Source organism: Eleutherodactylus coqui, chromosome 3, assembly GCF_035609145.1.
Source record: "Eleutherodactylus coqui strain aEleCoq1 chromosome 3, aEleCoq1.hap1, whole genome shotgun sequence".
Lineage (NCBI taxonomy): Eukaryota > Metazoa > Chordata > Amphibia > Anura > Eleutherodactylidae > Eleutherodactylus > Eleutherodactylus coqui.
Window position 1 is genome coordinate 80120617 of NC_089839.1, and position 27802 is coordinate 80148418.

The 27802-nt window shown below is 46.2% G+C and overlaps 1 protein-coding gene across 3 annotated transcripts; it reads right to left on the minus strand.

Moving 5' to 3' along the window:
* Window positions 1–766: 766 nt before the first annotated feature.
* Window positions 767–27619, minus strand: LOC136620795 (U7-hexatoxin-Hi1a-like). Of its 3 annotated transcripts, none has more exons than XM_066595785.1 (4): window positions 27529–27619; window positions 7183–7400; window positions 5606–5728; window positions 767–979 (listed from the first exon to the last, which is right to left on the minus strand). In XM_066595785.1, the coding sequence occupies exons 1-4, from the start codon at window positions 27602–27604 to the stop codon at window positions 893–895; spliced, it is 504 nt and encodes a 167-aa protein (XP_066451882.1). In that variant the 5' UTR covers window positions 27605–27619; the 3' UTR covers window positions 767–892. The 3 variants fall into 3 exon arrangements, with proteins under 3 accessions (XP_066451882.1, XP_066451883.1, XP_066451884.1); XM_066595786.1 differs by lacking the exon at window positions 27529–27619 and adding an exon at window positions 15542–15692; XM_066595787.1 differs by lacking the exon at window positions 27529–27619 and adding an exon at window positions 7547–7676.
* Window positions 27620–27802: the final 183 nt, after the last annotated feature.

Sequence of the window (27802 nt, forward strand, 5' to 3'; positions counted from 1 at the left end):
AAAAAAGGGAAGGGGAGGGAGTTTAGCAGTGTCCAACACTGGGAAATGATTACAGCTGGCTCTAGTGAAATATTAGAAGTCATTCCAAGGATTTCTGCCAACCGAGGGATTTCCATGCTGCAGTGCATATTTTTGCTAATATGCCCGTGTAAATGGACGAGAAAATGCAGCTGAAGATTGGGACTTGATTACAGCCATTTTTCATTCACGCATCGCTCGTTTGAATGAGCCCCAAATGCAAGCCAATGACTGAATGACAAACGATAAGCATTCACTTTTAGTTTGTCATTCATTCTATGCAGGCATAAAAAACATTTTTGGCTTGTTCCCTAATTGTTTGGTGTAAACTGTATCTCCTCAGTCCCTCACAGTTATTTATGCCGTAAATGTGAACAACTGAACGAGCCAACGATGTATCTGCCTGTATGTACAGGCTGAACGAGAATGAACGAGCTGGTGATGACGTCACTCCCTTGTTCAAAGAATCGGTTCGTCTACAAGGATCAAAAAGGATTTCCATCTCGCATATACACCCCTATGGTGCTATCCAGCCCTGGTTTCTGTCTATATGTAGTTTTCTGTATAACCATGATGGAATCAGCATAGCAGTAATAAAGTGTAGTGTGAAAGAAGCCCAGTTAGGTCAAAAATTCCCACATTTTTATTATTTGATGGATTGAGATACAAATTCCTCCATGCGGATACAGGAGTGTCCAATATAAACAGCCATAGACTAGAACCACACAAAATATACAGACAAAAGAAAGAAGATTGGAATTGCAGTTTATTCTTAATATCTTCAACAGTATCAGCCCAAATCTTGTGTGAAATTTTGTTTAGTATTATGAGAAGGTCGACTCCAGAGGAACATGTGGATTGCTATTGATATTGCTCAAGAGTCCAATGTGCATTTAACATTTTGCAGGCTGAGTTGTTCAGGCCGAAAACTTTTGTACACTTTAAATGTACAACTTTTTATCTGCAAAAAAAATAAAAACGAACAACATTAGACATGTCCATCTACCAAATAAGACGGAACACTTATATAGACACTGCACTTTGTACAAACATGCGCTTACAGGACAGTCAATGTGATAACTAGGAAAAAGGTGCTAATTAGAGATGAGCGAGTATACTCGCTAAAGGCAATTGCTCGAGCGAGCATTGCCTTTATCGAGTAACTGCCCGCTCGGGACGAAAGGTTCGGGTGCCGGCGGTGGGCAGGGAGCTGCTGGGAGGAATGAAGGGGAGATCTCTCTCTCCCTCTCTCCCCCCCGCTGGCACCCGAACCTTTCATCTCGAGCAGGCAGTTACTCGATAAAGGCAATGCTTGCTCGAGCAATTGCCTTTACCGAGTATACTCGCTCATCTCTAGTGCTAATCACTGTGTTTACTTGAAGGGGTTTTTCAGACAGCGCCCACTAGGATACAGCAGGGTCAGAGTGGAAGCCACTGCGCCAACCCCTGTGGAGTGTTCGGTGCTTGTAATTGCACGTGCAGCTCTAATTAAAGTGAATGGGCACCCAACCTGCGATTGCAAGTGCAGCTGCCAATGATTTCAATGAGAGCTGCACCTGCAATTACAAGCGCCGGTTACTACAGGGTCGAAGCAAATGCTTCCCCTCCGATCCTGGTGTATCCAGGCAGGCGTGCTGGATAACCCCTTTAAGATTATGTTTTTATGCTAACAATCACTCTATAAAAGTATTGACCACCAGGGGCCTCCCTTCATTCTTATTTGCCGCCTACTGCCTGTTGTGCAAAAAATATCTTTAGTATCGGCAACACTGATGGATTATAGGAAGTTTGCAGGGTGGATGTGTGGGGGTTTATTTCCTTGCTGCTATCTCATGCTGCCCACACAAGCAGAGAGATTTACATAGATGTATAGCTGAAAGTTTACAGTGTCACCCCAGTACTTGAATTACACCTACACTGCATATAGTATCCTCCATGCTGCTGTTACTTCCGAGGGTATGCTACACAGAGCTAGAGAAGAGATTCTGCTTTCATAAGTCTGCCGTGCATGGGAGACGTAGTGGAGCAGAGTCTCTTATACTCTGTGTGCTATGTATGGGAAACATCATACCACTTAGTTTCCACCGACCAGGTCACAGAAATCTGATTATTTAGTTAGCTAATAGGGTTCACTCACATAATACGCAGTACACAGTTAAATATGCATGTAACGTGCGTATTTTCTACAAATTTAAGCTCACAAAGTATAATGGGCATATTATGCACCAAAATAGGACATGCTGTGTACCTAAACGTAAATCAATGGGCTTCAAGGACTGCGGATTACGTCCATTAAAAATATGCATTTAATAACCCCCTCCCCCCATATGTCCATGTGAATGAGCCCTAAAGCACACAGAGGAAAACTGGTGAAAAAATTACCATATACAAAAAACATCACTCACCGATCATTTGATCACATATAATGAACTGCAATACTTCAGAATATAGTAATTTAATGTTAGACATAGGCAGGGCTTAATATGTTGGAATCCATGGCCAACCTGGGAGCTTTCACTAGGCTCTAAGTTGCTATGGCAACCCATTGGCTCTTGGCGATTGTGTTTGGGTTGGGGGTGGGGTGCACAACAGAAGGCCCACCACCCTGCTAAGGCTTAGATGCAGCTTCAGACTGTGCCAGCAACATCTGATTATTTAAGTCGTTAAATGGCAGAATTCTGAGCAAACTGTGATTGCAGTGATTGTGGGCTAGTGTCAGGTGGTGTAAAAAGCAGCACCCACCAGATATGTAGCGGACTCAGCTCCTCAGTGCAAGTGATCAAGAAATCACATATTTAAACCCCACTAGGGCCTTAATAAAAAAGAAAAATTACATATGTTGTAGACAGAATGTGAAATAACATCATTTCATATAGTTTATCTAGGCAATGTGTGAAATGAGTCATTGTATAGAATGCCTAGAAAGTGCAAAAATAGAACATCAAAGTATGAAATGATAAAGATTTCACACATTCCTTAGGAATTCTACACAATGCTGAGAGGCAAACTGGTAGAATATACAAATACTCCTGCCGGCATTGGAATGGATCTCCACTACTTCTAGGCACGACCCCCCCCCCCTCCCTACACAAAAAGATATGACTCCACACTTTGAAAGTCCATGCACGGCTCGACAGGTCTGGCCCTCCATCTGTCAGAATGATGCTGCCGCCGTAGGTGTTGGGACAAGGGTGCTCTTAAGCTTCTCCTCACTCTGTGTCCTATGCGTTGCCACCCATCTACAAAACTCAGGGTCCTGTATCTCCGGTTGTGTTGTATCTGCTGTTAGGGCTTCTTAGGATATGGGTCTTGACCCATCCAGCTCAGTGACCTCCTACCACCATCTCTTCAAAAATCTGACTTAAATGGTCCTCATGGCAGGCTGGGATGCAATGACCTACGAAATTAAACATTTGGAGCAGTGTTGCAAAAGTGGTGAATCGAGCCAGCAGAGGACTATAGACGTTGATGCAATATCAGGATGTAAGTGAGGCTCAGCCTCAGTTCGGTGTGTGAACATTAAGACTTGGAACAGGTTTACTGGTGGGATTGTTACTTTCACGTGTTATGTAGTGTGTGACATATCTATGATGTGCAGAAACTCATTTGCACAACTCAGAAGAAAATGTGACATAGTTGGGGATGGACCTGAATATATTGCGTATGTGATGTCTACAATGTCAAGCATCCCTACAAGGAGAAAAGGTCTAGTCCACATATAGCAGAACTGATTACCTTAAACTGGCTATTAACTGTCAACAGCTAAATTACTGCAGCCCAGGTTGAATTGGAGATGATGTTCCAGAAAGAATTATTTAACATCGATACTGAGAGTAATGTTTTAATGTCAACAGCAAACGCCATCTTCCATAAAGTAACGTTCAAATAACACATACCCTCCAATGGAGTCAAAACCCTATTTCATGCTTTTTAAGTAAAGTTCTATTTCGCAAAATAATGTGTGCTGCCTCAGTCTGTCACCACCGTGCCATATAACACACCATCCACAACCTGTTTTATAGGCCCACCCAGCTAAAGACCTGCCAGTGGTCCCTAGTTCACTCGAGGGGCCCCTATCATAGTGCTGAAAAGAGATTTTGCCTTCATTAACTCCTTCCCACACCATGATGTACATGTAAGTCATAGGAAGTGGGTTGTTCCAGCAGCATGCCATAAATGTACATCACTATGCTGATGAGGGCACAGGATGGGCCTAATAGACTGCCTGTCAATATAACCACAAACAGACAGACATAATTCACTGCAGCTCATAAAGTAGTGCAGTGTATTATGTAAGTGATCAAAGAATCACAAGTTTTACTCCTTCACATCCCAGGGAATACATTTACATGTTGGGCATGTGGGGTTTGTATGGATGTAAACATTATCAGGAAAAAAAAGCCAGAATTGTGTTTTTCTTCCATTAAAAAATAGAACCTGTGCCGTAAAACATAAGCACTCAGACAGGTATGTTATGATTTTTTGAAACAAAGGAGAAAAAGCAAAAAAAAAGAAGGGTTAAAGTGCAACTGGAGTTAAAAAAAAAAAAAAGCAGTCAAGATACTCATTGGTCGCTGCTTTGCTGTGGTCTGCACCCAGTTTGAGCTCTATTAATTCAGTATGTAGCAAGATGTAGCATCTGAAGGCCTGCCCTTCTGCTGCATATAGCAATTAGCCCTGTCCTCATGTTCTTGTTAGTAGAGAAGCCAAATAAACACCAACAGGCAGTGGATTGCAAAACTGCTGGAAGGGAGACACCTAGTGGCGGGCATATCAAACTTTATATGAAAACTGCAGCTTTACCCATAAAAAAAGTGACTTGCCTGTTTATTACAACAGACAAAAAAAGTTTTGAAAAGTGATTTTTTTTAAAAGTGTAAAGTTAGTAAAACAACAACAGAGAAATCATATAAAATTGTATAGGTTTGCATGATAAAGTTAACAAGTCAATTTCACTGCACTCGAATGGCTGTTTTTTGTTTAGGTCACCACTGAAATAGTGGAGTTAAAATTGAACAAAAAGTTGTATGATCACAAAGTTGGGGGGAGGGGTCTCACATGAACGGATTTTAATTGTGAAATCAGCAATTGCCATCCGTGAGGACTTTCCTTGGCAAAGCGCAGCCATTGAAAGGCATGTAGTTTTGATTTTTACTTCACACTAGTGGATACTAATTGCGTATTCCGCGAGCAGAAATAAAATCACAGCATACTTTATTTTGCCGTGGACTTCGCGCTCATGGCCTCCATTGTAGTTAGGTATGTGAATGATGAATACATGAAATTAAAAACAGAAAAAAATGGCAGAAATCACAGTTTTCTTCCCATTCCCTCCAAGAGTTAAAAGGTAATTGATGTATGTACCCCAAGATGGTGCTACTAAGAATGCAACTTGACTCAGCTTTTGGAATGAGGAGATGGGGGGAGAGGGTGGAATCTCTATGTCCTTAATTACCAAACTGTGCCACGATTAATACCGTGGACTTCTAATAACACTCAACTAGGAAGCCATTGCAGCTCGGTCACAGTATATAGTATATACTAACATACATATAAGAAGAATTGTGTGAATTGTAAAAGATTTTACCTTCAACACATCTGAATTGGCCACATCACAGGAAGGACCTGAACCAGAACCACTGACTTCATTTTTTCGACATGATGTTTCTCCAATTTGCATTGTTATCATGTAATTTATTCCATTCACAAGCTAAATAAAATGAATTATAGAGATTTATATTATAAGACAATAATGTGTAAGGAATTGCACATATTATACCAAATACACCAGCCTGTCTGTTAGGTAAAATATACTCAATGGGGCTGATTTACTAATCCTGTCTAATAATTGCACAGTGCAAGCCAAGACAAATAGTCTCACATTGCGGCAGATTTGTCATAGTGGCTCTGCTGAATGATAAATCTGGGCAATCTTTAGACCGTCTAGATTAAAATTATACCGCCTATTAGTATGCTTTGTTTACATGACAAAGTTTTGGCACATGTTGCATTTAAGCCTTAACCCCCTTTTTAATGAAGCCATGCCCCTTCCCAAACACACAAGTGTCTGAAAGTGTAAAAAAAAAAACAATACAAATGTGTGGCACAAATTATGAATGTTGTGCACGAGGTCTGGGGCATTTGGAATAGTAAAACTGCCCCGTTGCGTTATTCAGATACTACTGCCACATTCCTTAAGTGCTGGTTTCTTCAAGGGACTTTAGTTTTTTCCCACTTCTCAAAAATTACATTCAGCTTAAATGGCCGCCTGTGAAATTGGTCTTTTAGATGGTCAAAATACACCTGGGCAAAACTACGGGAGGTGCAGAAGTTGAAGTTGCACATGGGCCCTGGTGCCTGATACTACATAGGATGATATCAGTACCATAATGGCACATGATGCTTAGGAATACCTGGTATGGAGTTTGTATTGAGACTCCGAAGCTATTATAGGGTATGCTTCTGTGGACCCCCTTTTTCCCCCACACACCCCACCCTATTCAACCAAATTTAGATGATCAAAGGGCTCCATTTCAATCAGGGCTATTTGGGTCATACAATTGTATTATGGCCAGCTAAATCATTCTTTGCATGTATTGCATTTTTTTTAAAAAAAGTGACTAGAGTGCGAATATCATTAAAGGGAACCTGTCAGTGGTTTTAACCATACGAGACAGACTACTGAGTAACTGGCCTTTCCAAATATATAACTGTGCCATTTCTAAGCATACTTTCAGATTTTTTTTTACATTTTCTTACATGATATGCAACTATCGTGGTCTGGTGGGGCCCAGACCATCTCTTCTGGCCACAGGTTTTAGCGTACACCTGCCCACTCTAGCTGCTACTGCGTTATGTCATTCTGAGTACACGTAGAGCTTCAGGCATGCGACGGAAGTGCTGCTGACTGGCACATGCACAGAACATGTATTTTTACATGAATTGTTGTTGGTCAGGAAGGGGATCGTTTCTCCTTAAAAAAAGCACCTAGAAGGTTAGTGAGAAGACTTAAAAGGCCATGCATGCTCCTCTGGGAAATATGCAAATAAAGGAAGATGGAACAATGCCTCTACAGCACCACCTATTGGAAGGCAGTATTCCTGCAAGTCAATGGCACCCTCTTTATACAAGCCTTATAACAAAGACTGGACCTCTTTATGTTACCTGTTTTTCAGCAGACGAAATGTCGAGTCTTTTGTAGAAGTGTGCATCATTTGACTGTTGATTGTACCTCATAACAGCAAAGTTAGCAGCCTGTACAACATTTGTGTTATTGGTAGGAACACTTTCATAACTTCCAGTCATCATACCGCCACCAATAGCACAGGCAAGAAATGAGGCGACAATAAAGCACGTGTACGGGTTTATAGCCATGGTTTTACCTGAAAGAAATAGAATGAAACTATAAACTTCAACTAATAGACAGAAGCGGTTATCAAAGGATTCTTAGGGTGGAATATAATCACACAGACCCTTATATCGTGAATGACTGAAAAAGTGTATCATCATATAATAATCTAGTACTTACCAGTTGCAATCTTCAGTCTGAACTCACAAAAGGACACTATGAAGTAATTTCTCAACTTTTATGTTTCTGGGTTAATTAGTTCCTCCTTGAGAAAATGGGTGTATGCTTTTAAGAAGGTCAAATCACTTATTGCAAAACCAGTTATATAACAGGTCATTACAACTGAGGAAAGACATGAAATGGCGGATTTAAGTAGGGGCTGTTTGGGCGACCGTTCCAGGACCTAATTAATCCATATTGCCCTAATTAATCTGCTACCATGCTGTCATGTTGAATGTGGTGCAACCATCATCACTTGACACCTGCACCCAGGAATATTATGTCCACCATACCTGTGGACATCATATTAATCCTCCTAAGTCACTGTGCAGTGCTGGACGCCAGGCTCTGTATGCAGAAAACCTGACTTCTCCCCTGTTTCTTGCATACACTGTACTATTTATAGCAAGAAACAGGGAGATTTCTCTGTATACAGTGCCTGGCACTGTACAGAGTGAGTGGTTATTGATATGGGGCTACAGAAGGGGGAAATATTACTTACAGGAGACAACAGATTACCAAGTGGGGCCAAAGAAAGGGCACTAGTACTATGGGGTGGTACTGAGAGGTTAATTGGAAGTAGTAGCAGGATGAGGATAGTGTGCAGAAACAAGTCATGGCTGGAAGAAGTCTTCATAGGGGTCTGGGCCAAGATAGAGAAGAAAAATGAAACTGGACATCAGCAATCAAGGAAGACTTTACCTATGATTGGTGGGGGTAACTCCATTTGAATCACTATCAGGCCAGTTCCAGACAAGTTTCAATGTGGCTGTAATATGGTTGATTGTCCTGGGGGAGGAGAAACTATGCATCTACTCACCCAAACTCAAAGCATCATTAAAAAAATAATAATATAAATACATTATATATAATGTAGTATTTAGGTTATGTGATGGGTTCTAGTGCTATATTATATTAGGCATTTGGTTCTGGTGCTGTATTTATATACTATTCGATCTCCTGTCACTCCTAATGCCACTGCTCTGATCTGAACTTGATTTCAGAGGTGAAGCTCCATATCCATACATGATCAATGCAGCCAGTCACTGTCCTCACCAGTGTACAGAAGAAGATCAGTGCCGCCTGTGACTGGCTGCAGTGTTCTTGTCACATGTCATGCAGCAGTGATGATGTAGCTGTACATGCATGAAAATATAGCATTGACCCATTATTTCTTTACTGTATATGTATCAAAAGTATGGTCAGGATGTTTCCCAGGCAGGGCATTAAGGGGATGCTGAGAGATAGGCTTATGGTCTATAAGTCCTTAGGCACTCACTCCATGTGGTGCTGCTGCTCTGTTTGTAGGCTGCCTCTGTGTCCCAAATGTGCTTAGTGGATTGTGAGGGAAGCCAGAATGCTTTAGCCTTGTAAATGCCAAAAAAAATCGATTTCCCCCTTAAAAGTGAAAACACCTTATCAAATGAAGTTTTATTTTACAGTGACATTTGACATCTTGGTTTTCTCCATATATTAATTTATTTTAATTTCCATCATTTGCGTTGGACAATCTCTACTTGTTAGGAGGTGGAGGTGGTGGTGGTGGTGCTGGGGGGGGGGGGGGGGGGGGGGGTTAAGAAGAGGCAGATCACAAAGTGTCCTCCTGCTTTGTCCACCAGCAATTGTCTGTAATCTGTGGGGAAACCTGGCAGCAAGTGTTCATGCAGCACTACCAAAGGAGAAATCAAAGGGGTTGACCAAGGTAAAAAAGATATAAATCTATCTATCTGTCTATGCTGTCATCCTATGTAGTATCAGGCTCCAGAATCCAGGTGCCTCTTTTTTTTCGATCTGTGTTCGGTTAGTTTCGAAAGCCTGCAGTTAGCTTGTGAAAGGGACGTCACTGGCTGTGCAGCCAATCACAGGCATCAGCATTAGAGTGTTGAGGTCTGATTGGCTGCAGTAGCCTGTGAAATCCCATAAACAGGCTGCTGCAGCCTGTTAACACAGTACTCCTAGGACTACCCAGAGCTGCTGTCACAGAACATGCAGGAAGCCAGGAGAGATGCGTATAGGATATTTTATTATGTTTTGGCATGTGAATGACTATAAAAAATGCTTTACATTATATTAACCTTGTACAACTCCTTCAGGCATTACACAGTTCCCATTTAAATTAATGTGTTGTCTCTGTAGTGTAGAACAGGACATTTCCTCCAGATGTAGAGAGGCTCTTTGCAACCAATCTCCACTTTGGCCAAAAAATAAGAATCCTGAACAGGGTCCCCTTTCTGAATTCTACATTATGTTATATGAACATTGGTTTTCCAAAATTGGAAATCCCTCCAATGTTTAGCCTGCTGTCCTATATTATTTTCAGAATTCCCCAAAATCACATCTGATCTGGGCTTTGGTTCAGGTCTGCAGAGAACTAGGCCTCATGTAGAGCTGTGTGCACAGAGGCTATATGTAGGCACACAGAGTACCAATGTCTTTATAATACAGAGCTGCAGGCACTGTGTGCAGCTCTATGGTGTTTGCTACAGAACTGTATTATGGAACTATAGCTCTATAACTGCACAGTATACAGAATGATTCTATTTCTGAAGGATTCATATAAAATACAACTGGAAAAAAAAACTGCACAGCCCCATTTTAAATCCGAAGTATACAGAATGTCATTGTGTTCTAAGTCCTTCCATCCCAGGGTTCTGTCACTAAAGCAGCATCCAGATGGAACCATAAGCTTTCATTAGTAACGGAGGCCAAAAAGTTCTTTTCTAGCATTTGTGCCAAACAGAATACCCTAGCATTGATTATAATGCAACAGATGCTTACGCTGAGCTGTATGTGCTATATTAGAGAGCAGGAACCCGCTTGAGCTGTTAAAGGGGTTGTGCGGGTATACTCCCTCACCTGACCGGATAGATCAGTTGCATAGTCTACCCTTCTGACGTGTAAATATCATTGTTTGTTATTAACCTTGGAAACTTTCAAGGAGTATAAATGATGTTGACATGAGTCATCTGAAACTCCAAAAAGGTTGCGTGACTAGTCATCCCTGTGGCGCAAGAGGCCATCTTTGTTTTGATTGCTTGTTACATGTATTCAGAAAAGCATAATATCGCATTTCAACACTTGGCGTTTGTGCTTCAGTCTTGATGGAGTGAAGAATTTAGGGGCAGGCGCTTGGTGGCTACGCATATGCATTTGCACTATAGCTATATTAAAGGTCCTCCCATTAGCTGTGGGCCGTGCGCTCGTACTTGCTGCATGCTGCCAATCCACATGCACTATTTTGGCGTATATACGTGTGTAATACATGCCAAGATAAAGCATACTTAGATTTCTTCATACATGCATTTTGTGCGGCTAGGACGAGGCGCAACATTGGAGTGTATGGAAGACTGGTACTGCTTTCTACGTGCGCAAGAACTGCGCAAATAATACGTAGTGACCGTACACCTGTGAGAGACAGCCCTAAAGCGGAGGGGCTAGGGAGGTGCATAGTAATGCAGAATCTTTGGGTATATTCTAGCATCTGGTTTTGACTTGGAGGTACTCCGATCACCAGATCCATGTTAGCACTTTTCAATGTTAACAGAGTTATAAAATAACAGTTTTCATATTACTGTCTTCCTAAACTATAACAACATTGCTGTAGTGACAACTTCAGGTCACTGAAAGTGTTAGCCTGGGTTCAGACAGGGCGTATTCCCGTCGGAAAACTCGAGGTTTGGGCGCAGCAAAAAACGCGAGATTTCCGCCGGGAGAACGCGGCTTTGAAGCGGCCCGGCCGCTCGCTCTTTCGCTGCGGCCAGCGCTCCCATAGAGGAGAGCGCGGCCGCAGCGGAATGAAAAAAAGAATGGACATGCTGCTTCTTTTGAAACCGCGGTTTCAGCCGGATTTACTGCAGCGGATTAGCCGTCCCGTGTGGACGAGGTTTCTGAGAAACTTCGTCCACATGGCTGGCTAATCCCGAGATTAGCGGCCGCGGGTGGTTTTGCCGGGGGCGGGTCTGCTGCGGCAAAACCGTGGCAAATCCGTCCTGTGTGAACCCAGCCTTAAGCAATTTTTGATGAAAAACAGCCGATATACAAAATTAGCTATTTTGGCCAGGTTTTTAAAAAACACTTTTTCATGGCATACACCATGCAGGTTATAGATTGTACTAGCTTTTTCCCATGGGTCATTATTAACGTGGCGATACCAAATTTTTTATTTTTTTTTGCAAATGTTTAAAGTTTTTTTACACAGTTAGAGCTTATTCACACAACCGTTGGCGTTTTTGCTGGCGCCGTAAAAAGGGATGCATGGGCACACAAAACTAACATTTGTGAGCTCGTTCAGACCGCCCGAGCCGGCGCATATACGCCGAGCCTGGAATGCTGTTGGGCGGATGAAGACAGTTTAGCTCTGCTAAACTGTTCTTTCCCATTCCCTCCCCGACTCTCTGCAGGGGGAGGAGGCGGGATCTAGTGTGCTAAGCTCCCACCCCCTCTCCACCTCTTGTTGCACCCAGCAACTGGAGGGGTGGGATGGTGGCAGAGCTTAGCCCTGCCCCGCCCCTTCCCATTGCAAACAGCCAGCAAGGGCCAGAGAGGAGCAGGAAAGAGGGTGGGAGTTTAGGAGTCACGATGCTAAACTCCCTCCCACCTCCCTTTTCTGGCAGTTGTCATTGGCTCCCATAGGAGTCTATGCAGCTATCGTCAACGTAAAAGCGCCCGTCCGCAATGCACCATCTTGGTCGCAGAAATACGCCCATGTGCACTGATACATTGTAAACGAATGCATCAGAGGGGCAGTGTATATCGGCCGGGCATAAAAACCTGACCAATACACACCCGTGTGAATCCAGCCTTAGGCCAGATTCCCATGAGTGTATACATATATGCGCTGTGCCTTTGTGCATCAGGCGTTGCGTATTTGCCTCTGCAGCTGCATTTTTTTACTGTATGTTTTGTGCATGCAAATTGTACGCATTTGCATGCACAAAAAACCCAAACATACAGCCACGGTCCCACACATTGCAATCGGTAATAGCCTAGTTTCTTTTGTTCTATTTGCCTGCGCAAATGCAAAATGCACACTTCTGAACAAGCCCATTGAAATTGTGTGTGAATGAGGCCTAAGGTTGGAGATATGGGGGTTTGAATTATTTTCTTTAAGATTTTCTTTTATACCTTTTTATTTTTGGACCACTAGGGGACTTACATTTCATTACATTTGATCATTTCTATAATACACTGCAATGCTTTAGTATTGCAGTGTATTAGGGTGACTAGCCACAAATTTTTTTTTTCATTGCCAAATTCGCAGCATTTTTTTTTCTGCAGGGGTCTATGGGACTTGTAGGCTGGGTTCTCACTGGGCGGATTCCCGACGGAAATCCCGCGGTTCGGCCGCAGCGAAAAACCGCAAGATTTCCGCCGGGAAAACCGCTGCTTCAAAACCTGCGGCGGTTTTGAAGCGGCCCAGCTGCTTGCTCTTCCGCTGCGGCCGGCGCTCCCATAGAGGAGAACACGGCCACAGTGAAAAAAAAAAAAGAACATGCTGCGGTCGGCAAATCCGCGCCGCAGTGGCGGCTTCTGCCGGCTTAGCCGCAGCGGATTTGCCGTCCCGTGTGAACGAGATTTCTGAGAAATCTTGTCCACATGGCTGGCTAATCCCGGAATTAGCGGCCGCATGCGGATTTGCCGCGGCGAAATTGTGAACCCAGCCGTAATGTTAAAATCGTGATCACGCAAAATCGCAATTTACCATGAAATCGCGATTTTGCGCGATTGCGATTTTAACATTACAAGTCCCATAGACCCCTGCAGAAAAAAAAACGCTGCGAATTTCGCAGTGAAAATAGGCCTTAGTCAGACGGGCATTTTTTCGCGCGATTTGCGCATGCGCATGCGTCCGGCGATTTTTTAAAACCATTGCTTTGCAATGGTATCGGACACATGAGCGCTTTTTATGCGCTCGTCCGATAAATTATAGAACAGAAATCGCAGATCGCACCTATCTGCGATCTGCGATTCCTGTTCTCTTCTCTATATGCGCTCAATGGGGCCGGCGGCAGCAGCGCCGACCCCATTGAGAACATATAGAAGACAAATCATTCTTCTCTGCCACAGCTGTAACAGCTGTGGCAGAGAAGAACGATGTTTGCCCATTGAATTCAATGGAGCCGGCAATACAGCCGGCTCCATTGAAAGCAATGGGCTGCCGGCGATCACACGATGAATTGTCGGGAAGGGCTTAAATATATAAGCCCTTCCCTGCAATTCATCCAGAAATGTGTAAAAATAAAAAAAATATATATACTCACCTGGTCCCGGCAGACGGAGTTCAGCGCGGCCGGCCTGCAGTGGGTGTGAGTGGGTGTGAGTGAGAGCTGCCCCTGATTGGCTCTGCGCTGAGCCAATCAGAGGCAGCTCTCACTCACACCCATTCATGAATTCAAGGTGAGTATATATATTTTTTTTATTTTTACACATTTCTGGATGAATTGCAGGGAAGGGCTTCTATATTTAAGCCCTTCTCGACAATTCATCGTGAGATCGCCCGCAGCGCATTGCTTTCAATGGAGCCGGCTGTATTGCCGGCTCCATTGAATTCAATGCGCTGGACAGCTCTGGCCCGTTTCTATTGAAACGCGGCTAGGAGCAGTTATTTCGGGCGATTTTTCGGCCCCAGTCACACGATTTGCGGATGCGCATCCGTCATGCGATCCGCAAATTGCGGCAAAAAACGCCCGTGTGGCTAAGGCCTTATAGTGGCTTTTAATCCCCTGTCTTTGGCTTAGTCTCATAGGCCACTGAACATGGCAGACCCTGGAGGCCATCTTCAAGGCCCTGGATGTCATAACAACCCATAAGCACCCTGCAATCACATTACCGGGGTCCAATGGATGACAGCAGGAGCCCCTTTCTCGTGTCAGCCCTTTACATGGCATGGTCATATTGCGATGTAAAGGGTTAAACGGCTAGGATCAATGATTGCTCTATCCAAGCTGTTAGTAGAGCTCCCCCTGCTCCTATTCCAATATGCTGTAAAAAGGCCTATTAATCAGAATAAGACCCTTTAGGGCTCACACTCACTTGAGATAGCGTTTTTGCGATGTTGCAAGGCTGCGTTGTTTTGTATGACATTGAAATACATTGAGTCTAATGTAGCTGTGCTCATTTGCGATGTTTTCACGTCTGCGAGGTTGCATTTTTTTCTTGCTTGCTATAGTCCTATTTCTTTGCGATGTGCTATTTTCTTCTCGCCCATGTAAGTTAATGGAGTGCTGTAATATTGCATCGCAAAACGCATAACGCGTGCGAGAATACGATGCGATAGTGCTATGTTTTCTGTGTGGAATAGTGACTAATGGGACAAAAGTAAGACCATAAAAAAAACGCAAGAGAGGCATGAAATACTCCTACCATGTGATGCGAGTTTTCAGAGAACAAAAACGCAAGTTCGCACCTGCGATGTCGCTGCGATTTTTTTTTTTTTTTTTGCAAATACGCTATCGCAAGTGAGTGTGAGCCCTTATTGTCATAAAAAGTTGTAAGGAGAGTTAATGTGAACACACAAGAATATTAGGTAGCAACAAAAACAACACAAAAAACCTGAGGACCAATCACGATAGATACCATTGAGTCAAAAACATAAAAGGCTACATTCTTCTATGTCGACATAATGATAAGATAAGTAAAATGTAAAGTACAATATAAAGGAACAGCAGCTACCAGTGAAGTTCACCAAAGCAATGCAAAACTACAGTAACAACGTCATGCGGATGGTCTTTTCCCCTTCGAGGCCACACTCTGCAGTATTATTCTACATGGTGATTACAGAATTAACAATGGTAATATCAGTCTATGAGGGAGGAGGGGAAGGGGGTGTCACATGAAATCACACGACTACAAGCAGCTCCATTACTATACATAGTATTGCCTTCTAGTTTGGGCCTAAAAAGGAAATAGTGATGTTTTTGCTTTAATCCAACATTACAAAAATAAATTCTTACTTACGGACACGCCACCTCCTCCTAATACAACGTATTTCACACCGCAGGTAAATAAGCTGTTATACGAGGACAAGGAACAGGTTACTGAGGAATCAGCAGCCAGCCAGCCACGCCTCGTACATGAGGAAAACAATACGTCATGCCCCAGCAATCCAAGCCACAGGAGGAGGGAGAGAAGAGGATCAGCTGGGTCTGACTCACAGCTGCAGCCATGCCAATATAAAAAGTATGCAGGGCAAAAAGAGCCCTCACATCCGGGCATGTAGATGGCTTTATAAAATATAAACACATTTATTAACATATTCAGCACCTATATAAAAAGCATATAGGGGAGTTCTATTAAGAGCAGCTGCATGTATTTAGCATTCGGCTGAGTTGCAATTAAAAGAACCTACAAACCCGCAACCCTGTCAAAAACAAATTGCAGTGAAGCTGCATAGGATGGGCAGGATAGGAAAGGTGAGCAGGACTTTTTTTCATAATTTTACAGCACCCCAAGTTATGTTTAAAAAAAAATGCAAGTCAACCCAATTAACGATGACACAAATTTGGCACTACAAAGCACGTGACGCAGTAACCCAGGAGGGTTAGCTAGTGCCAGAGCCAATGTCAGGTATGCACGACGAGCATTTTTTGCTAGAACCATTGGTTTCCTATGGTGTGTTCACATGTCCGTCTTTTACAGGTGCAAAATACTTGCACGTGCAACAGATAGGACATCCGTGCGCCGGGAAGGTGCGTGCTGCGCGTAAAAAAATCAGTGTTCAGTGACAAGAGGACTCCCTACAGGGATGAAGGAATTCCCTGCCACAGCTGTGGCAAAGGAACCCAATGTTCTCCCATTGCTTTCAATGGGGCTAGCACTGTTGCCGCCGGCCCCATTGAAAGTAATGGGATGCAAGCAACCCCTGCTGTGATTTTCAGGGAAGGGCTTTAAATATAACCCCTTCCCTGAAAATCATCCCTAGGTGTAGAAAAAACAAACAAAAAAACATTGCTCACCTAGCAGCGCTGTCAGCGCTGAATTCAATGACTGGCTAAGCTCTGCCTGTGATTGGCTGAATGCTGTGACCAATCACAGGCATCGCCCAGTTGTCATTCAAAGACAGCGCTGCTAGGTGAGTAATGTTTTTTTTTTTTTCCACACCTAGGGATTATTTTCAGGGAAGGGCTTATATTTAAAGCCTTTCTCCGAAAATCGCGATAGAGGGTTGCTTGCATACCATTGCTTGCAATGGAGCCGGCGACAACAGCGCTGTCCCCTTTGAAAGCAATGGGCAAGGGGCTATGGTCATGCACATTTTGCTAATGCATGGAGTGTATTTTTTTGCGCACATAGGTGCGCAAAAAAATTGCTCGTCTGACTGAGCCTTCACTATATGCACCTTTCACTCAGGTGCAGCAAAGTGGGTTTGGTAGAATACTGAGACAAAGTGAGTCTACAACAGCTGAGGGGCCAAAGTAGATGGGATTGTTATTGGTGCCACAAGAAGCATGTCTGATACAGTTAGGGCTCCTGCCTACTTGCGTTTTTTCAACAATGCGATATTGCTGCGTTGTTTTTAACGCAGATGTCAATGGGACTTTCTGATGTTAAAAACGCATTACAAGTTTGTGCTTGACATTTGCGCTAAAAAAACGCAGCAATATCGCAGCATTATAAAAACGCAAGTGGGCAGGAGCACTTATAGACAGAGAGAGGGGACCAACCGGGGATGTAACAATTGTGGTTGCAAGTCCGAGCACGCCTAAAGGGGTTCTACCCAGATTGCTAGGCGAACATTGCTTCTCAACTGGGCCTGAATCCTCAGGATGTGGATCCAGTTGGAAATTAAGTCCATGTCGTTCAGCCATCAGCTCCCAGCCCCAGCACTTACAATGGCCATGACTCTGGAGTTGTCAGGCTTTCTGCTGCTTCAGGCAGTGTGATGACTTCACTGCATTGCGCTGCATGCACCAGGCCGCAGACAGGAAGAGGACCCATCACGGGAGCGGCTGTTAGGTGAATTCGTACAGTAATGGCACTCATGGTATATAGAGGCACTGTTACTATATGGGAGGACAATGAAAGAACTTTTATATAGAGGCACAATGAAGGCACTATTACTATAAGGATAACAACACTATTCTTGTGGAGGGCCAGTGTTTAAGTATGGGGGCCCTATTATTGTATGTGGACACAAAGGGGGCACTGTTGTATAAAGGAGGCACTATTAATGTTTTTGGGGCATTATTGTCTTGTGGGGAATCAAGTGGGGCATTATTATAGTCAGCTGAACTATGGATAGAGGGTTTGTGTAGAGGTGGGAAAAGAGTTGTGCTGGGAAATCTAGGTGCAAAATATATTTGCACGTACATGTCGTACAGCCATCAGCTCCCAACCCCATCTCTGCAGAGATGAATCACAGCTGAATAAAGTAAACATGGCAGCTTGGGCAGGATGGAGAAGAAAAGTGAATTTCCCAAATTGAAGAGGTTGTTACTAGAGATGAACGAACGTACTCGTCCGAGCTTGATATTCGTGCGAATATTAGGGTGTTCGGGATGCTCGTTACTCGTAACGAGCACCACGCGGTGTTCCGGTTACTTTCAGTTTCCTCTCTGAGACGTTAGCGCGCTTTTCTGGCCAATTGAAAGACAGGGAAGGCATTACAACTTCCCCCTGTGACGTTCAAGCCCTATACCACCCCCCTGCTGTGAGTGGCTGGCGAGATCAGGTGTCACCCGAGTATAAAAATCGGCCCCTCCCGCGGCTCGCCACACATGCCTTGTGACTTAGCTGAGGGAAAGTGCTGCTGCTGGTGCTGCTGTAGGGAGAGCGTTAGGAGTCAGTGTAGGCTTCAAGAACCCCAACGGCCCTTCTCAGGGCCACATCTACTAGTGTGCAGTACTGTGTTAGCACAGTATTTTTATTTTTTTTTGTCCAAAATTGGATCTGCAGAGCATTGCGCCCTGCAATAGGGACAGAAGTGGGGGTTAGGCAGGGAGAGTGTTAGGAGTTAGTGTAGGCTTCAAGAACCCCAACGGTCCTTTCTAGGGCCACTTCTATCCGTGTGCAGTACTGTCCAGGCTGCTGTTAGCAGTGTTGCATATTTTTTTTTTTCTCAAAACCGGCTGTGCAGAGCATTGCACCCGGCATTAATACTACAGGGATAGAATTGTGTAGGCAGGGCCAGAAGACATTTATTATTCATTGAATACACGCAGTGGGGTCTTCCCTTTGCTAAAAAGGAAAAAAATTATATTTGGCCTGCCTGTGTCAGTCCTAAGGTCTCCGTGTACGTGTGTGCTGCGTGGACAACGTACAAAAATCAGATGCAACCAGCTACGGTTTACTGCAGGCTTGCTCCATTGTCTTTCCTGACTGGCAAATACCTGCTCTGCTACAGTTAATAACTCTGCTACACTATAGTTGTGTGACACTTTTTGAGGGCCACACCACAGATATTAAACTTCTTGTTCATTGAATATACGCAGTGGGTGCTTCCCTAAGCTAAAAAGGAAAAGAAATTATATTTGGCCTGCCTGTGTCAGTCCTAAGGTCTGCGTGTACGTGTGTGCTGCGTGTACAACGTACAAAAATCAGACGCAACCAGCTACGCTTTACTGCAGCCTAGCGCCATTGTCTTTCCTGACTGGCAAATACCTGCTCTGCTAGAGTTAATAACTCTGCTACACTATAGTTGTGTGACACTTTTTGAGGGCCACACCACAGATATTAAACTTCTTGTTCATTGAATATACGCAGTGGGTCCTTCCCTTTGCCAAAAAGGAAAAAAATTATATTTGGCCTGCCTGTGTCAGTCCTAAGGTCTGCGTGTACGTGTGTGCTGCGTGTACAACGTACAAAAATCAGACGCAACCAGCTACGCTTTACTGCAGCCTAGCGCCATTGTCTTTCCTGACTGGCAAATACCTGCTCTGCTAGAGTTAATAACTCTGCTACACTATAGTTGTGTGACACTTTTTGAGGGCCACACCACAGATATTAAACTTCTTGTTCATTGAATACACGCAGTGGGGTCTTCCCTTTGCAAAAAAGCGAAAACATTATATTTGGCCTGCAGGCTTGCGCCAATTTATTTCCTGCCTGGGAAATCAAATCACTGGTAATACAGCATGCTGAGGGGTAGGGGTAAGCCTAGAGGACGTGGACGTGGTCGAGGACGCGGAGGGCCAAGTGAGGGTGTGGGCACAGGCCGAGCTCCTGATCCATGTGTGTCGCAGCCGACTGCTGCGCGATTAGGAGAGAGGCACGTTTCTGGCGTCCCCACATTCATCGCCCAATTAATGGGTCCACGCGGGAGACCTTTATTAGAAAATGAGCAGTGTGAGCAGGTCCTGTCCTGGATGGCAGAAAGTGCTTCGAGCAAGCTATCATCCACCCACAGTTCTGCGCCGTCCAGTGCTGCAAATCCGAATCCTCTGTCTGCTGCTCCTCCTTCCTCGCAGCCTCCTCACTCCACTACAATGACACCTGCTCAGGAGCGGGAACACTCCCAGGAACTGTTCTCGGGCCCCTGCTTAGATTGGGCAGCAGCGGTTCCTCTCCCACCAGAGGAGTTTATCGTCACTGATGCCCAACCATTCGAAAGTTCCCGGGGTCCGGGGGAAGAGGCTGGGGACTTCCGCCAACTGTCTCAAGAACTTTCTGTGGGTGAGGAGGACGATGACGATGAGACACAGTTGTCTTGCAGTGAGGTAGTAGTAAGGGCAGTAAGTCCAAGGGAGCAGCGCACAGAGGATTCGGAGGAAGAGCAGCAGGACGATGAGGTGACTGACCCCACCTGGTGTGCAACGCCTACTCAGGACAGGTCTTCAGAGGGGGAGGCAAGGGCATCAGCAGGGCAGGTTGCAAGAGGCAGTGCGGTGGCCAGGGGTAGAGGCAGGGCCAGACCGAATAATCCACCAAGTGTTTCCCAAAGCACACCCTCGCGCCATGCCACCCTGCAGAGGCCGAGGTGCTCTAAGGTCTGGCAGTTTTTCACAGAGACGCCTGACGACCGACGAACAGTGGTGTGCAACATTTGTCGCGCCAAGATCAGCCGGGGAGCCACCACCAACAGCCTGACCACCACCAGCATGCGCAGACATATGATGGCCAAGCACCCCACAAGGTGGGACGAAGGCCGTTCACCGCCTCCGGTTTGCACCGCTGCCTCTCCCCCTGTGCCCCAACCTGCCACTGAGATCCAACCTCCCTCTCAGGACACAGGCACAACCGTCTCATGGCCTGCACCCACAGCCTCACCTCCGCTGTCCTCGGCCCCATCCACCAATGTCTCGCACCGCACAGTCCAGCCGTCGCTAGCGCAAGTGTTGGAGCGCAAGCGCAAGTACGCCACCACGCACCCGCACGCTCAATCGTTAACTGTCCACATAGCCAAATTTATCAGCCTTGAGATGCTGCCGTATAGGGTTGTGGAAACGGAGTCCTTCAAAGCTATGATGGCGGCGGCGGCCCCGCGCTACTCAGTTCCCAGTCGCCACTACTTTTCCCGATGTGCCGTCCCAGCCCTGCACGACCACGTCTCCCGCAACATTGTACGCGCCCTCACCAATGCGGTTAGTGGCAAGGTCCACTTAACTACGGACACGTGGACAAGCACAGGCGGGCAGGGCCACTACATCTCCCTGACGGCACATTGGGTGAATTTAGTGGAGGCTGGGACAGAGTCAGAGCCTGGGACCGCTCACGTCCTACCCACCCCCAGAATTGTGGGCCCCAGCTCGGTGGTGGTATCTGCGGCGGTGTATGCTTCTTCCACTAAAGCACCCTCCTCCTCCTCCTCCTCAACCTCTGTCTCGCAATCTAGATGTGTCAGCAGCAGCAGGATGTCGCCAGCAGTCGGTGTCGCGCGGCGTGGCAGCACAGCGGTGGGCAAGCGTCAGCAGGCCGTGCTGAAACTACTCAGCTTAGGAGATAGGAGGCACACGGCCCACGAACTGCTGCAGGGTCTGACAGAGCAGACGGACCGTTGGCTTGCGCCGCTGAGCCTCCAACCGGGCATGGTCGTGTGTGACAACGGGCGTAACCTGGTGGCGGCTCTGCAGCTCGGCAGCCTCACGCACGTGCCATGCCTGGCCCACGTCTTTAATTTGGTGGTTCAGCGCTTTCTGAAAAGCTACCCACGCTTGTCAGACCTGCTCGTAAAGGTGCGCCGGCTCTGCGCACATTTCCGCAAGTCCCACACGGACGCTGCCACCCTGCGCACCCTGCAACATCGCTTTAATCTGCCAGTGCACCGACTGCTGTGCGACGTGCCCACACGGTGGAACTCTACGCTCCACATGTTGGCTAGGCTCTATGAGCAGCGTAGAGCTATAGTGGAATACCAACTCCAACATGGGCGGCGCAGTGGGAGTCAGCCTCCTCAATTCTTTTCAGAAGAGTGGGCCTGGTTGGCAGACATCTGCCAGGTCCTTCGAAACTTTGATCAGTCTACCCAGGTGGTGAGCGGCGATGCTGCAATCATTAGCGTCACCATTCCTCTGCTATGCATCTTGAGAAGTTCCCTGCAAAGCATAAAGGCAGCCGCTTTGCGCTCGGAAACAGAGCCGGGGGAAGACAGTATGTCGCTGGATAGTCAGAGCACCCTCCTGTCTATATCTCAGCGCGTTCAGGAGGAGGAGGAGGAGGATGGGGAGGATGAGGAGGAGGGGGAAGAGACAGCTTGGCCCACTGCTGACGGTACCCATGCTGGTTGCCTGCCATCATTTCAGCGTGTATGGCCTGAGGAGGAGGAGGAGGAGGAGGATCCTGAAAGTGATCTTCCTAGTGAAGACAGCCATGTGTTGCGTACAGGTACCCTGGCACAGATGGCTGACTTCATGTTAGGATGCCTTTCTCGTGACCCTCGCGTTGCACGCATTCTGGCCACGACGGATTACTGGGTGTACACACTGCTCGACCCACGCTATAAGGAGAACCTTCCCAGTCTCATTCCCAAAAAGGAAAGGGGTTCGAGAGTGTTGCTATACCACAGGACCCTGGCGGACAAGCTGATGGTAAAATTCCCATCCGACAGCGCTAGTGGCAGAAGGCGCAGTTCCGAGGGCCATGTAGCAGGGGAGGTGCGTAGATCGAGCAGCATGTACAGCCCAGACAGTGCAACAGTCTTTAAGGGCCTGGCCAGCTTTATGGCTCCCCAGCAAGACTGTGTCACCGCTCCCCAGTCAAGGCTGAGTCGGCGGGAGCACTGTAAAAGGATGGTGAGGGAGTACGTAGCCGATCGCACGACCATCCTCGGTGACGCCTCTGCCCCCTACAACTACTGGGTGTCGAAGCTGGACACATGGCCTGAACTAGCGCTGTATGCCCTGGAGGTGCTTGCTTGTCCTGCGGCTAGGGTCTTGTCGGAGAGGGTGTTTAGTGCGGCTGGGGGAATCATCACAGATAAGCGTACCCGCCTGTCAACCGACAGTGCCGACAGGCTAACACTCATCAAGATGAACAAAGCCTGGATTTCCCCAGACTTCTCTTCTCCACCAGCGGACAGCAGCGATACGTAAGCAATACGTAGGCTGCACCCGCGGATGGAAGCTACGTTCTCTCTCACCATCCAAAACGGGGACATTTCTGCTTCATCAATCTGTGTCTAATATTCCTCCTCCTCCTCCTCCTGCTCCTCCTCCTGAAACCTCACGTTATCACGCTGAACGGGCAATTTTTCTTAGGGCCACAAGGCTCACTCATAATTTTTCTAAACAATTTTTAGATGTTTCAATGCTCTGAAAAGCGTTGGAACTTTAACTTGAACCAATTTTTTCGTTAAACTGGGCTGCCTCCAGGCCTAGTTACCACTTAAGCCACATTAACCAAAGCGATTAATGGGTTTCACCTGCCCTCTTGGTTGGCCATGGCCAATTTTTTTCAGGTACATTAGTACTGTTGATACAGCAATTTTTGTGGGCCCTCGCCTACAGTGTAATCAAATAAATTTTTAGCCCACCTGCATTAAGCACGACATTACTACCTCAGCTGTGTTGGGCAATGCAATGGGATATTTCTATGTACCGCCGGTGGGTTCCAGGGAGCCACCCATGCTGTAGGTGCACACGGAGTTTTTACTACATCTGTACACTTGAAAAGAACTCCAGTCTGACTGGGGCATGCAGTGTGGGCCGAAGCCCACCTGCATTAAGCACGACATTACTACCTCAGCTGTGTTGGGCAATGCAATGGGATATTTCTATGTACCGCCGGTGGCTTCCTGGCACCCACCCCTGCTGTGGGTCCACAGGGAATTATAAATGCATCTGTGTCCACTTGTAAAGAACCCCAGTCAGACTGGGGCATGCAGTGTGGGCCAAAGCCCACCTGCATTAAGCACGACATTACTACCTCAGCTGTGTTGGGCACTGCAGTGGGATATTTTTATGTACCGCCGGTGGGTTCCAGGAAGCCACCCATGCTGTCGGTCGACAGGGACTTCACAATAGGGAGTTGTACCTGCCTGTGTCTATGAATTAAAAAGCCCCGTCTGACTGGGGCATGCAGAGACACCTTGACAGAATGAATAGTGTGTGACACATAGGTTCCCCATTGCTATGCCCACGTGTGCAGCTCCTGATGGCGGTGGCACAGGATTCTATTTCTCATTGCTTCTGTACAGCATTGTGGGCTATCGCCCCGCCCCTTTTAAAGAGGGTCGCTGCCTAGCCGTGCCAACCCCTCTGCAGTGTGTGCCTGCGGTTCCTCCTCATGGCAGACGCACTTCTAAATAGACATGAGGGTGGTGAGGCATTAGGGCAGCTGAAGGCTGCGCAGGGACACTTTGGTGTGCGCTGTGGGGGGAGGGGGGGCGGTTGGGCAGCATGTAACCCAGGAGAAGTGGCAGCAGAGTGTCATGCAGGCAGTGATTGTGCTTTGTTGGAGGTAGTGTGGTGCTTAGCTAAGGTATGCCATGCTAATGAGGGCTTTTCAGAAGTAAAAGTTTTTGGGAGGGGGGGGGGGCCACTCTTGCCGCTATTGTGGCTTAATAGTGGGACCTGTGAACTTGAGATGCAGCCCAACATGTAGCCCCTCGCCTGCCCTATCCGTTGCTGTGTCGTTCCCATCACTTTCTTGAATTGCCCAGATTTTCACACAAGGAAACCTTAGCGAGCATCGGCGAAATACAAAAATGCTCGGGTCGCCCATTGACTTCAATGGGGTTCGTTACTCGAAACGAACCCTCGAACATCGCGGGAAGTTCGTCCCGAATAACGAGCACCCGAGCATTTTGGTGCTTGCTCATCTCTAGTTGTTACCTGTGAGTCACTGTTTTTAAGTTAATCATAATTAATTATAAGGTCTGTAGTCATATATATATATATATATATATATATATATATATATATACACAGACACACACACCATGCTTCCCCGAAAATGAGACACTGTCTTATATAAATTTTTACCCTAGTAGAGGCACTAGATCTTATTTTTGGGGGATGTCTTATTTCACTTACCTAGCAGGCTCAGTCCAGGTCACTCCCGCTGCTCTCCAGAGCTCTGGTGCGGTTTCTGCTACCAGATTGATAAATTCTGCCTCCACAAAGCGATGAATGTGATTGGTTCATCGAGCATTGCATTGATTGGCTGAACAGCGCCCGAAGAACTAATCACAGCCATCTCTTCGTGGAAGGGGAATTATGAACCCTTTAACCAGAAAGTGATCTTGTATGGACGGCCGAGGACTGTGAGAACCATGCCAGAGCCGTGGAGAGCAGCAGCAGGGACCTGGACCGAGCCTGCTAGGTAACAATCAATTTTTTTTGTTTAATGTAATGCAGCTTGGGCTTAGTTTCGGGGTAGGGCTTCTATTTCAAGCCTCCCTGAAAATCCTAAAAAACAGTCTAGGGCTTATTTTGGGGGTAGGTCTTATATTCAGGGAAAACAGAATATATATAATATATAATCCGTGCAATGCCACTGAAACCGCTCATAAAGCAGCAAGCTGGGGGAAGCCCATGCCATGGAGCCCACTCAACTTTATTTGTGTTCCTGAGCACCAAGTGACTGAGAGGAATTTTTACGCATCTTATGGAAAAAAATTAAGCTGAGACATGACCCTGAAGACCACCGCTCTCATTAGTTTGTTGTAAGGCAAGTACTGAGCCTCTCTACTTATATCCTATTCCTTTGAATATTGCTGATATTTGGAAACTGGCCGAAACAGGCAATGGAGTCTATTCCCAGTGCTGACCATTTTGGTTCGTTGAGTAAAAAAGTTTAAGGCTAGGTTAACATGGCGTTATCTGCATCAGGAACATCCGATGCGGCTCAAACTCAAAAAACTGCAGCTGGGATTTTCCACCTCAGATTTGCACATGTTGGGGAGCTGCATGCGGATAAGACCCTTTCAATAGGGCTAATGTGGAATCCTCGAATGGATGCTGTGTCAATATGTTTCATGTCACAACTTTTTTTTTTTCCATATTCGGATTTCAAATTTTCTTCCAAATGAATGCTTCACTTTTGGACGGGGATTTTTCGCATCAAATCCACAGCGAACGTGGCCTGATGAGACTTTTCTTGCCTTCTCTACTCTATTCCACGACTATCTGGAAGAATCTTGTCCTGTCCCATCCATATATAAAACAGGCTAAAAAATATGTAACTGTCATATGCTTTGAACATAGTGCTGACATTGTAATAACAGGAGTCAAAGTTCACTGACCTCCTTAAAGGGATAGCTTGCACAACAGAGCACAGGTGAGTAACTAGAGGCCAAACCATAGCTCATCACCTTAAAGGGGTTGTCCCGCGCCGAAACGTTCTTTTTTTTTTTTTCCACCCCCCCCCCCCCCGTTCGCCGCGAGACAACCCCGATGCAGGGGTTAAAAAAGAACACCGGAGAGCGCTTACCTGAATCCCCGTGCTCCGGTGACTTCTTACTTACCTGATGAAGATGGCCGTGGGGATCTTCTCACTCGGTGGACCGCAGGGCTTCTGTGCGGTCCATTGCCGATTCCAGCCTCCTGATTGGCTGGAATCGGCACGTGACGGGGCGGAGCTACACGGAGCCGGCATCCAGCACGAGCAGCCCCATTGAAAAAAGAAGAAGACCGGGACTGCGCAAGCGCGGCTAATTTGGCCATTAGACGGCGAAAATTAGTCGGCTCCATGGAAACGAGGACGCTAGCAACGGAGCAGGTAAGTAAAAAACTTTTTATAACTTCTGTATGGCTGATAATTAATGCACAATGTACATTACAAAGTGCATTAATATGGCCATACAGAAGTGTATAGACCCACTTGCTGCCGCGGGACAACCCCTTTAAGTATACATGGCGGCACGAAGTGTCCTGTGCAGCTTCTTACTATTGAAACCCAGGAACTTCATATACTGCTGCAACACCCCAGAGGGGTGACCCTGGGCACCTGGCTAACGTGAAGAGCTGGGAGGGATAAGTGCTGTCTCATCATGGTGGCACTTACCAGGCTCTGGTCCTGGAGGGATGATACGTAGCCAAGGCCAGAGCAGGATTGCAGGCCAGCTTCGACACCCCTATGATAGGAAATACCAATAAACGGGATGGGGGGAGTAGTACTTATCACTCATGATGCCACTGTTCCTACACACCAGTATTCTATGCGGCGGAGAAATGAACACAGAGACTTGTGTATCGTACCTCGGGTCCCCAGGAACGGTTAAGGCCCGGTATAACTTTTACTGAAGAATAACTTGTATAGCAGGTAATGCAGGTACAATTCACTTTAAACGGTAACAGGCTATAGCTCAGAGGTCAGGGAGGATACACAGGATGAATACGGCCCTACAGTCTACTTTATCTGTATGTCACTGGTCCTGGATTGGAAGCACTCCAGAGGAGCAAGGAGGGTAGGGGTCACTCCGCAGACTCTCTGGCAGACAATTACTAAAGAAGGCTTAGCCAATAAACACCCCGCATGGCAGACGCGTGGGTGTCACAATAACGTACCTCTGTGTGGTGATCCGAACTATGGACGGCCGCACAGGAAAAGCCTGTAGTGTGAAAGGGTACCTGTTAGGAACTTAGGTAGAGAGCTCTCTTTCTCTGTCTGTTGCAGGGACTCACTCCTCTCACATCCACGCTCCATACGCTACGGGATGTCGCTCCTCTTCACCTACATGGAAGCTGAAGGTGCTTCCATGGGGTTCTGTTTTAGCATTCTGCTGGAAATCCTGAAGATGGACCTCTTCCCACTCTCAATCTCTCACATTTATAACCTCACTTGTATCACATGACAAGACAGACTGATACATTTACATGCAGGCAGAGGTTATTACTGTTAACC